At 41.2% G+C, this 12582-nt stretch overlaps 1 protein-coding gene across 5 annotated transcripts in view; it reads left to right on the forward strand.

Moving 5' to 3' along the window:
* The window catches only part of pnpla6 (patatin-like phospholipase domain containing 6), a 61790-nt gene that overhangs the window by 2287 nt on the left and 46921 nt on the right, over nucleotides 1–12582 (forward strand). For all 5 annotated transcript variants that reach the window (XM_039772461.1, XM_039772466.1, XM_039772465.1 and 2 more), the window contains exons 2-5: nucleotides 6498–6579; nucleotides 6868–6921; nucleotides 8428–8515; nucleotides 10444–10526. In XM_039772461.1, the coding sequence (XP_039628395.1) occupies nucleotides 6538–6579; nucleotides 6868–6921; nucleotides 8428–8515; nucleotides 10444–10526 (267 nt within the window). In that variant the 5' untranslated portion in view covers nucleotides 6498–6537. The remainder of the gene's footprint in view (nucleotides 1–6497; nucleotides 6580–6867; nucleotides 6922–8427; nucleotides 8516–10443; nucleotides 10527–12582) is intronic.

The raw sequence follows: 12582 nt of genomic DNA on the forward strand, positions 1-12582 counted from the left end.
GAGGGACTGCTGTGTGCTAAAGCAGACATATTTACTTGGGTGGTTTATTTGTACAGAAGCCTCAGCTTTGTTGTTCTCTCTAACTCTGCCTGTATAGAATATGAGGGTTTAGACAATTAGAAGAGACCATTCTGTCTATTAAGCTTGTTTGTTTAATCTGAGAGACTAATTTATATAAACCAGTCCTTGTGTTGTGACAGCTTTTAAGAGGATGTTGGTGGTACAGTAGCAGTCAACACTTTAGAACATACAAGTTTGACAAATGACAGGAGAAGGTTCAGTCCATCTTGTTTATTTTGTTATTTTGGAGTACTTGAAGGTAAAATGTGACAAATTAAACGAATCAGTACTAAGGAGTGGCTGCTGGCTCAGTAGAGCTGGTGCTGCAACGCTCGCCTATTTGAATTTAAATAACTTGTGTGAAATGCACCCTTGATGTTTCCTTTGATTTTTCCCAAAACATTTTTTTTCAAGCTACATGTTGTAGTTTCTTCTTGAGACTTAGTCACGATATGCAGACTTTCAGTTAAGTATCGCATGATGGCAGCAGAAAGTGATGAAACCTTAGAGCCATGAGGTGATTGTGTGGTCTGAACACACATGATTTTCTTTGTAACCACTTCTTCCATTTAGAAGTATTGTGTTTTTGCTTTTTGCACGTTTGCTTGACTGAGCAGACAAAGTGGGTAAGCGGAGTTGGAAGTGCGCAAGTCTACAGTAGAGGAACTGAATGTTTTTGGATATTTGGGCGTCCTTAAGGCTCTGGGATCAGGGGTCTTGCACAGTGATGCCGCTTTCCTTTTCTCAAACAACCAAATTTCTTTTAAACCTGTTGATTAGCTTTAACGTATTTGGTCCTACAGATGTCTGTGATTAAAAGCTTTGAGGTGTATTTGAGGAATTACCAAAAAACAGCTGAATGCTATCTAAAAGGGAAATGGCAAAACCCTAAGAGAAGCTTCCTTTTAGAACCTTGCAAAATTCAAACTATTGCGCTTTATTTTACTGGCTTCTTTTAGGTCATCTTCTTTTGTCCTTTTCTTTCCTTTTAAATGCCTTAACTCATTTAGAGTCCTTTAATGAAGTAACCCCCCATGTGCCTGCCATGTATTACCCGTTAGTTTTAGTATTGCTCAGGACAGAGAAGCAACGTGTCTTGCCTTCTGTACTAATGGGTTAGTGTCACAGGCTTTGTACAGTGCACATATCATAGCTTTTGTCAATTCTTCTCAGTCCAATTTAGGGTCATTGGGGAATGGAACCTCTCCTGACAGCATCAGGTGCAAGGTAGGACTGTACATCTCAGACCCTTCATTACACACTCAAATCCACATTAGCCTGATGTGCACAAATGGAGACATGGTGGGAAAATGCCCATTGATATGTGGGTGGCATACAGACTATAAAGAGACTGCTGGGCACTGGGTTTGAACCCAAGAGGCATCATCAGTTGAACCCCTGGTCTTAGAATGTGTCTGCTTGCCAGAGCGCCTAGTTTGTAACTTCACTTTAAAGCTAATGACATTAGCTGTCACCATTGAATGCTGCCATGCTCAAGGACTTTACATTCACCTCTGCTCTGGTCAGAGGGTCCCTATTTTGTATATTTCATTAACACCCTTTGCCAGTGTAGGAAGTAAAAAGGTTTGAGTACAATGGCAGGTCTGAAAATCAAAAGTCCACCTTATGAGAACACTTTAGGAGTCATAGTGAACTCTACGATAGGGGTGTGCGATATTGGAAAAATAAATATCGTGATATTTTCTGGGACTTTGACGATAACGATAATTCCAAGATAATGCAATGTATTATTTGAAATTATATTGAATTATATTTTTGTCATCTATAGCTTTACTTATCAGGTCTTTTTGTATTTTTAAACGTCATAATAAAATAAGATCACTTTAACCTAAACTGCATTTTATAGAGGAATCCCAAATTACTCACTAATCGCAATATGAAGCCTATGCCCAAGACAAGGTAGCCTCTTCCAGTTATTAATCCATAGTGCACTGACAACGTTAACCCCCGCTGTCTGTTGTCATGCAAACCAGGTGGTCTTCTCGCAGTGACCATGATGCCAGCGCATCTTTCAGACCTTGCGCAATGATGTCACCAGTGTGATCTTGTGGAAAGTAGGATGTCTGCCAACAGGAGCTTTGCAGTTGCCAGTTTTCGTCAATGAAATGCACTGTCAGGGAAAGGTATGGCTCGGGTGTTCCGAGGATCCGTTGTTGTGGCAAAATGTGAAACCTTTTGTAGTTTATGCATCAGAGTTTGGCAACTACAACTTAGGCAGAGCTGTTTGACTGAAATATTTTCGGCCAGGCAGGGTGTACCTTGGGTCTAAAGTATTCAAAAGTTGTATAAAACCATCTCTCACAACCGCTTGAATTGGCACCATATCTTTTGCGATGTAATTGGTGACGGCGTTTGTTATGTCATGCCATCTGTTGCTTTTCTTGTCGTAAGGCAATTTTTTGCAGAATGAGTCCGCTAAAGTTTGCCGAGTGTGTTTTTGTGCTTGTACCTTGGTTATTTTAGACTTGTGCAGTGTTCAGAGGCCATTAAGAAGGCTAACAGAATCTCAAGTTATATATATAGCGCCTTGATGTGCCGAGTACAAGTCCAAGGAGGTCATGCCGAAGCTTTATAGCACACTGGTGAGGCCTCTTCTGGAGTCCTTGGTGCAGTTTTGGTCTCCACGCTGCAAAACGGACATAACAGCGCTAGAAAAGGTCCTGAGAAGAGCGACTGGGCTGATTGCAGGACGGCTGGGAATGAATTATCAGGAAAGATTAAAAGAGCTGAGCCATTACAGTTTAACAAAAAGGAGACTCAAAGGAGGCCTGATTAAAGTATTTAAAATGATGAAGGGAATTAGTACAGTGGACTGAGACTGTTATTTTAAAATGAGCTCATCAAGAACACGGGGACACAGTTGGAAACTTGTGGAGGGTAAATTTCACACAAACATCAGGAGGGTTTTCTTCACACAGAGAACCACAGACACTTGGAATAAGTGACCAAGTAGTGTGGTAGACCGTAGGACTCGAGGGACTTTCAAAACTTTCAGAAGAATTAAGTGAATAGGACTTGTGAGCTTTGTTGGGCTGAATGGCCTTTCCTTGTCCAGATTGTTGTAATGTGATCTACAAATAGAGCACGTTGTAAAATTATTTACAGACGGTTTTACAGTTGTCACACAGGTAGAATAAGTGGCTTAGTCCGTGTCTGGCAGCGAGTCAGGGGTGAGCGTGTAATGCCTGGTGTCGTAGATGGTACTGTCCAAGTCTTCTTGGCTGTGTCCTATAAGATGTTGTTTTGATCCCAAATGGTCTGGTATGGTGGAATTTGAAAGTCAATGATTTTCATTCTGTGCCCAGTAGCGGTCTTGGTGAGACCCTATAAGCTAGCATTGCAGTGTACAGTGTGTGGAAGTAAACATCAGGGCTGTCATGCAGAGATTTGTGTTGCAGCTTCATGTGCCTTACACTTGGTTGTGTGTAGTTGGGCATCTAGAGGACAGCAAAGGGATTTCCCTTCTGTCTTCTCAGTGTCCTTCTCTTTATGTCCCCGCCTGCTAGATGTAAAGCCGAGCTGTTACTAGTGTAGCATTATTACAGGAGGCGAGTGTGCACTAGTACAGCGTGTACTGATAGCATCTGCACCAAGGCTGATAACGTGGGGATAGGTGACCTTTAGCACAGTGACAAAATGATGCTGGGTGAATGCGATGGTTTCTATAATCAAAGTCATTTGACTAAGAAAATCTGTTACTGAGCTAATGAAAACAGCGGGTGTGTCGAGACTGGATTGTCAAACCTAAATTCATTTGCATTGTGTCTATAGATAGATGGATTGTACTTTTTAGGGGAAATTTAGCCATACGTTAATGACATCTTGTTTGTTGGTAGCAATCTGCAGTGTCTTCAGGAAGTATTGAGACCCCTCATTTTCTTAGGTTTTGCTGTGTTGCAGCCTTACATTTAAAATCTCTGAAATTCATTTTTTATTCTTCATCAAACCACACTCATTACTCCAGAATGACAAAGCTAGAACTGGATTTTAGGAATGTCTGCAAACTGATTTAAAACAGAACATTGAACCAAGTGTTTGACACCTGAAATTTGGCTCAGGTGCATCCCATTCTATTGATTATCGTTAAAATGTTCCTGCACCGTTTTTTTTCTTTTTTTTTTGTGCGCAGTTCACCGGTGGTAAATTCAGTTGACTGCACCTGATTAGGAAAGGCACACTGCTGTCTACAGAAGGTCCCACAGATGACATTGTGTATCACAGTAAAAACCAGGAGGTTGATGGAATTGCCTGCATGGCTTAGAGACTGTGTTGTGTAGAGAGACAGGACTGGGGAAGGCTACACATCAGTTTCTTCACATTGAAGGTTCTGAAGAGCACAGTGGCCACCATAATTCTTAAATGGAAGAAATCTGGAACAGCCTTAATTCCTCCTAGAGCTTGCTGCCCAGCTGAACTGAGCAGTTGAGGTAGAAGGGCCTTGGTGAGAGAGGTGGTCATGCTGGCCGAGCTTCAGAGAACCTGCTGTAGGAATGGAGAACATTTCAGAAGGATAACCACCACTGCAATACTGCAAAATTCAGGCTTTATGGAGCAGAGTGGCCACATGAAAGGCTTCTTGGAGTTTGCAAAAAGGCACCTTACAGACCCTCATACTATGAGAAATGAGATTCTCTGGTCTGATGTAACCAATGGCAGTATCATGTCTGGAGGAAACCGGGCACTGCTCATCACCTGCCTAATACCATGCCAACGGTGAAGCATGGTGGTGGGAGCGTCATGCTGTGGGGTTGTTCTTTCAGGAGCAGGGACCGAGAGACTAGTCAGGGTCAAGGGAGAGCTGAATGGAGCAACGCACTGAGATATCCTTAATGAAAACTGCTCAGAGTGCTCCGGACTTCAGACTGGGCCGAAAGTTCACAAACCCAGGAGTGGCTTACGGACAACTCTGAAATGTCTTTGAGTGGCCTAGCTAAGGCTTTGGCTTGAATCCAGTCAAACATCTCTGGAGAGACTTGAAAACCGTAGTTCACTGGCAGTGGTGGCTGTCCTTCTGGAAGTTTCTCCCATCTACCCCCGGTTCATTGTAGCTCTGCCAGATGTCTGCCTGTCAGTCTATGTAAATTCCATCTTGCTCAGTGAGGACGGTGCTTCCTTGAAAGAGTTAACCTAATGAGGCCAAGTAAAGGGTAATTTTAACTCAATTTAAATAACAGAGACGCATCAACAGCTTGGCCAGGGCCTCAAACGTCATGGCATCAATCCAGAATGCCAAACAATGAACTGAACGTGTGATGGAGTCAATCGACAGTAAGAACTGACAGCATAGCTGAGTCAGCATCAGTACAGCAGAGTCCATTATGAAAGAATGTGATACTGGGATGGGCAGTCTGACTGTGGGAATTAAAAAGTGTATGAAGTTGGAACTTCTATGAAAATGTAGAACTGCAGATCCTAACGGACAGGCCTGAGGAGGAGGAGGAGCCACAAAGGTGAATGAGCATTTGCCAGTAGTGGCACAGTAGGAAGCTGGGACTGCAGGAAGGCTGGCATCAAAAGATCACAAGTGTATCAGTGCTTTAAAGTACCTGCTGACGCACATTCACAGCAGTCGGGTTGTAAATTTGAACTTAGGAAGTCAGCGGCAGAGTTCTGAAGGTTATTTTTTTTTTATTGAACACAAAGCCATTGCAGTTGAGCCGGTCAAGGAGAGATAAACCCGCAGCATTTGGTCTTTGTCTCCACAGTCTGAAGCACACATCAGATAGAATGTGAGCCAAATGTTTGATAGTTAAGGAGTTAAGGCTGAGTTCCTCGACATTCATTTAATGCTAACATCATATTCAAATGAGCAGTTCATAAAACTGTATGGTGTCACGGATGATGGTATTATTGTCACATTATGTTTAGCTGTTCAAACAAGCAGATGGTATGAAGAAACTGTGCTGGTCATGCAACTCGGAGACAAATAAATCTAGTAAGTAGGGCTTGAACCAGAGGAGTTAGCACACTGGCATCCAGCACTCAAACTGAATAGTTGGCAAGCAAAGTTAAACCACGGTGATAGCAAGAAACGTGGCGGGGGGTTTGGGGAATGTCACCAGACTGCATTGAGTGACAATAAGCACTGCCGTCTTTGTGTAGATGTTGGCAGTGGTGGTTGAAGTCGCCTAAAGTGAATCCTCTCTCTCTCCCTCAAAAAGTAATGTATCTGCTTGTTCACTTCTTAACTCTGTTAGAATTGTAAAGTGACACCTCACTGCTATGATGCAAGGATCTGGTGGATATGATCAACTGTACCCTTTGGTTCCTTTAGATAAATATCATACTTCTTTGAAAGTATAATGTTGCTTGTAGTTTCAGACGCATGGTAGTTACTTGTTAACAAATCTAAGAGGACAGCAGCTTTGGCCTGCTGCATATTGCAACCCTTAACTTGGCTTCTTTTGCTTTTTCAGAGGATTTTATGGACGAGTTCCTCGGAGATCAGTGTGTAAAATGGGACAGGCCACATCAGGGACTGAGCTGGATGCTCCTGAAGTGAGTTTATGTTACTTCCTTTTCGATGATTCTGTAACTAATCTCAGCATCTCATCCTTTCACTTCTTAAATTACTCTGTCCCTCATGCTTTTCAGTACCCATCTGTGAATGCCCGTTATGCTGTATTTGTTCATTTTATATCATTTCCTCTGTCTTTGTGGAGGCAAATATTTAGTGTAAGGGTGAGTTGCAAGGTGTTTGCCTCCAGCATGCATTTGCTTCTTCTGCATAGCCATTTTGTAAACTGAAAGAAGTCATTCCATAATGTTTTATATTTTTTTCCTCAGGACAAGCTAGTCAACATCCGGACATTTGTGGAAGATCAGCTGCAGACTAGTATGGTGAGTTGTCTTGATTCCAGAGATCACACAGAGAGTCAAGGTTACACTCCATTAAAAACAGCACCACCTTTAATCTGTACTGTCAGAGTTCCTTTCAGGGAAGAGGAGCTGCAGACTGAATTTATTTTTGTTTTAATATCTAGAATTAGTGATCCACTGTATGGCGTTTTCATTTTGAGTTTTATGATCCCAGAGTATTTTAGGCTTTGATGGGCAAAGTGCATCCCTGCCGTTCACGCCGACCGAATGTCTTAACCTTCTGTCACAGTCAGCACTATAAAGATTGTGGGTCCAGTTGTACTGCAGTGGTACAGAACCAAATGCTGTCTGCTGCTTGTTAAAGATTTAGGCTGGACACCACCATCCTCATGTGAAGACACCACAGGACTAAATTATATCAGGCACCACATTAGCAAATATTCACTTTGCTTATTTACAATCATGACCATCATTTGAGTCTCAGCATTTATGTGGATGCAAAAGAACTTTTATGGTTGCTCAGATAGTCAAAGCCTTGTGCGCTGTTGTGTTATGTTGATCTGATAAAGGAAGAGCGGCCACTGGGTAGAAAAATATGACTGGAAAAAAGTGGAAGTCAGTGGGTGGTGAGTACAAGCAGAAACACAAGGAGCCAAAAGAAGAACACAATGGCGCCCGGGCTGTAACGTCCCCAGTGACGTCCCATGTTTTCACTCTGCTAGTTGATTTGTTTCACATGCGTCTCAAGGACATGGGCTCCAAAAGATTTGTAACAAGGTGACCCACTTCATTAAAAAGCAGGCAAGGGATTTTAAAGTGAATGCTTGTTGATTGTTGTTATTTCTTCTGGGTCTTCACCAAAGTTAGATATTCACACTACATATTTTATTCTTTTATTGTTTTGTTTCTCCCTTTTCTGCTATTTCCAGGCCCCATTCTTACTTGTGACTTCTGTGTTTCATTTGACGTGTTTATTGATGGTTTTTCATTTAATGGTCTGTTCCAGTCTATGAGCCACCATCCAGTGGACATCGTGTGACATGAAATCAGAACTGAAATGACTGGAAATTGAGAAAGGGAGAGCAGACTGAGGTCTGAATAAAAGAATTCTCAATTATGTGTAGTGTGAAATGTGTAGGATACAGATGGATCAGGTGGACAGTGGGTCCTCAGACTAATTAATTATAACTGACACAATGCCAGATGACTGTAACCAGGAAGAAACAGTACGGCTGTGTGGTCAAGGTGGGAGTAAAGAGCACTTTGACAAAAACAGAACTGACAGGCCGACCAGCAGAGAACAGCAGCTGCACAGAGTATGTCTGGCCTTCCTTATGGGTCAGATTATATTATAGCAGATCTGAATTGCTGAGGGAGTTTGTCTGTGAAATACCCAGGTGTTGTGTTATTTCTTGTAGCACAGTATATCATGGAAGGCAATATTTTGGTCTTTCTAACATAGTGATGCAAGGATGAGTCCACTCCACTGTTTTCTCATTTAAGCTTTCTGTCTCACTGTGTCTGTAGATGGTGGGGATTATGATTGGTGCTGGCATCTCAGTTGTCCTAATTGCCATACTGATATTGTTTGTCTTCCGAAGGATCCAGCGAAAACGTGAGTAGAGTTGTGGGTGGTGTGCTTGGGTACTAACTGGAGCCTGGCACATATTAGTCTAGAATGCTTTGTTGCTAACTTCCTGTCTCCCTCATTTCCTTGTTCTCATGTCTGTCTCTGAACACCTTCACCTGTCCAAAGTCCCTGGATTTAGTTGCATCTCCTCTGATACTGTCTGCCACTGTTGGGTGTGCATCACAAAGCCCATGGGACACATTTACTGGGCTCAGCTGAATGGGAGGAGGAATGTTCAGAATATCCACAAAAGCTGGCTTTTTAAACTGACTTTACTCCTTCATCTGTACCCCTTTTTTAAAGGCAAGAACCCTCACTGGAAAGGGCACTGTACCATTCCCTGACCAGATAGCCACAACACAACTACAGTTACCTTGTAGATATTATACAGTTTTCCTGAATTACTGGAGGAACATGGATGATAAGCAAAGGCCACACTGAGGAAGCATGGCAATCCTGTACTTAACTGGGTACCACTCACTTTGAATTCTCCTCTCTGAGCCACCGTACCACCCATTGCAGATGTAGGTTTAAGTTTCTTTTACAGCACAACATAAAACAAGGTGACTTGTGTGGACTCGATAACAGACTTGTGCAGGCAGTGGTGGAGTGTTTCTGTGCTGCTCCTTGCAGTCTTTTTCTTCTCCACAGAGCTGAGCTAATTACCCCTTACCCTGCAGGGCATGTTTTCTCATTCTTCTGTAAATCAGAATTTATAGAGTGTTGCCTCCACTCCAGTAAAAACAGATCTCCTTTTTATGCTGGTAAATAAGCTAGAATTCTATCCATCCATTAGTCTAATTTTTTGATGTTGCTTTTTCTAACACAGGTTCACGGCAAACTGAATCTTAGTCTGTCAGTATCAAGCACAAAACACTGGCCAATGGTAGGCAAGGTACCAGTGTATGCAGCCCCAACAGTCACCCAGGTCAGCTTAGAGACTTCAGAGCTTATCTTTGGCCTGTGTCAGAGAGTCCACACAAGCATGCAACTCCACAAATAAAGCACGACAGGCAGGAATCAAACCAGGGTCCATGCTGCATAAAGTGACAGCACTGCTCACTGTGCCAGTTTGTCAGTTACCACTTCCTGTGTTTAGGGTGGGACTTTGTGTTACACAAATAAGCCAGTTTATATTACTTAAAAAATCCACAATTAAATGGCTGTGGCCAAACAATACAGAAAGATTCATTAATGCTGATACTAACTAACATTTGAGAATTTTCCTATAAAATGTCCTACCCACATTTGAACACTTCCTATGCTTTTAAACATAGTTCTGTTATATTTTACCATGTCAGTCAATCAACCTTTATTTTATATAGCAGGCAATTTATTAAAGTACTTTACAAAGCAAACATGAATACACGCAGTGTTGAGGCAGAGAGCGTGAGCATTTAGGATTCCTAGTGACCTTCTCACTTGAGAGGTGGCCCTTCAGGGTGGCTCCTTGTTGTGTGTCAGAAGCCCCTGGAATAAGCAGAACATTTTTTTTTTTTTTTTAAATCAAAAGAGTGGATTCAATTTTTTTTTTTTTTGCACTTTTCAGCTGAAAACATGTTTTTGTTTTCCCCATATTATATCAGAAATGGTCATTAATGACGGCAGTGACCATTGAAGAGCTCTTACTAAGCTTCATCCGTACTTTTTTATTATGGCCTTACAATTTTTGGCCCACTCAAGAACTTGAGACACAGCCTCTCCAGATTTCTGCATGCTATAGGTTTGTTGTCTCAGAGGACAGATGAACCTCTGCCTTTTATAACAGTACAAATGCTAACCGATAATTATCAGAATTTTCCATTAAACTCCAATTCAGAAATGTAAAGATTTTACATCTAGGACATCATGTTTTCCTGCTTGTTTCATGTGCATGGCCTAAATAACGTGCCTCATTTTTCCATTTGCCACAGATGTTCAGCCACAGGAGACTCCAAAATACCGATTTCGTAAGAGAGACAAAATGCTGTTCTATGGACGCAAAATTATGCGTAAGGTAAGCGGTTATATGATCTGTGTGACCTGTAGACCTAAGGGGTCATCCATCCATCCATAAGCTAGTGAACCTTAACGTAACAGCCTTCAATATGGCAATCAACTTTACGATTGTTGTCATGTGTGTACTGTACAGTGAAATCTTTACTTGCATGTCTCCCTCAACCAAACTGATGTACAAAAATACACCTTAATACACCAAATGCGTGAAGTCTTTTGACGATAGCTAAGATGTGGTGTTCAAAAGTATACATGTGCACTCTTCCCATGCCCTGTGTTTAGATTTAAGTATTAGCTTTGCAGCTACTGCATCTCGACTTGACTGGAATCTGCAAGTGGCTTACAAGCCGCAAAGTTTTTTTTCCAGTTGGTTCACTAGGATTGTAGGCAGCTATGAAAAATCCAACAGCTGTTCATTTCCATTCGTTTTATATTCAGTAAAGCACCATTCCTAATGACAAGTGCAGAATTCAACTTTCTTAATTTTTGTGAAGTGTTTATAATAATAGAATGTAAGCAAGTTATGACTAGAAGCAGCTTTACTTTAACTGTAATTCATGTAAAAGGTGAAAGAACAACTTGCCTTGGACACTTTTTATTAAACACTAATATTAGTCTATCATCAAATCGTATAAGGCCGTGGAAACTATAGTCAGAAATAAAGTAGGAGAGCAATGCATGACAATGTTATTGTACAGTAGAGGGCTGTTCTGGACTTTTTAAACGTTTTTTCATCCCACTCCCTCCAGTTTAGGCACAGAGACTCGCTTCATTCCTTCTGCAGCACTGAAATTCCATCCCATACTCCAAAGTATTCATTTGTTTGCCGTGAGACTCTGTAGTAGCGCAAACAACTAAATGTCGGTCAGATTCAGTAAACCCGTTGCCACAGATCTCAAACAGATCAGATCCTTTACTTGTTATTTGGTGTTTTGTCAATGACAGCTCATCTTTTGGCAGCAGTGCAGGATGAATGCCCGAGGTGCCAGATTTATGGCTGTTGTGTGTCAAAACTTTTAAATATCGATCAGCTGGTTTAATTTCTTGTTAATGGCAATGGAAAATGACTGCTGTGTATCAATCAATCAATCAATCAACATTTATTTATATAGCACATATTCATACAAAAAAATGTAGCTCAAAGTGCTTTACAAAATGAATAGAAAAATAGAAGACACAATAAAAGATAAACATAATTCAACATTAATTAACATAGAATAAGAGTAAGGTCTGATGGCCAGTGTGGACAGAAAAAACAAAAAAAACTCCAAAGGCTGGAGAAAAAAATAAAATCTGTAGGGGTTCCAGACCACGAGACCGCCCAGTCCCCTCTGGGCAATCTACCTAACATTAGTCAATTAGTCATTAGTTGTACCTGATTTTCTTTTGTTAATTTATGGGTTTTAAATGTTTTCAAGAGCCAGTTTACCAACATGTAGTTTCACACTAATGTGGATAAAATGCCTGATGTGACAATAATGTGCTTGCATTCCTATTGGCTGCAATGCTGATTTAGGTTTTTACAGCATCCAAAGAAACCAGGATTTTTACAGACTTAAATTATTTTGTTCTGGACTGCCACCAAAGGAATGAAGTTTGGTACCATGAGATTACCATGGAAATGTGGTTCCCAATTCTTCAGTTAGTGTTGGTTTAGAAGGTTTAGGAGGATCTTATGAGACAAAGTCATTTCAGTTCATGTGGAGTGGTAAACAAAATCAGGCCGTATGACTGGGCTTACCTGAGACTTTCAGAAAAGCCATGCATTTGATTCTGCACCTAAAAACTAACTCTCAACCTAGAAAGAGTTGTTAGAGGTAACTTTCAGTATTATAATAGGCAGTGTGCAGGAGACTATGAGTGCACATAATGGAGGAATGAAGTTGTGACATCCGAGGAGATCTGTGATTTAAGTTGATGTGTTCTCATTTCCAATGAGAGGTTTAGTTTTGATTTTGTGAGCAATCTTATCAATTTACAAATGAGGCCAAAATTAATGTGGTGGCCAGTACTGTAGGAGCAATAGAAATAATTCAGAAATGTTTTGGTCAGTTTTT

The sequence above is a fragment of the Polypterus senegalus genome, chromosome 12, assembly GCF_016835505.1.
Source record: "Polypterus senegalus isolate Bchr_013 chromosome 12, ASM1683550v1, whole genome shotgun sequence".
Taxonomy (NCBI): domain Eukaryota; kingdom Metazoa; phylum Chordata; class Cladistia; order Polypteriformes; family Polypteridae; genus Polypterus; species Polypterus senegalus.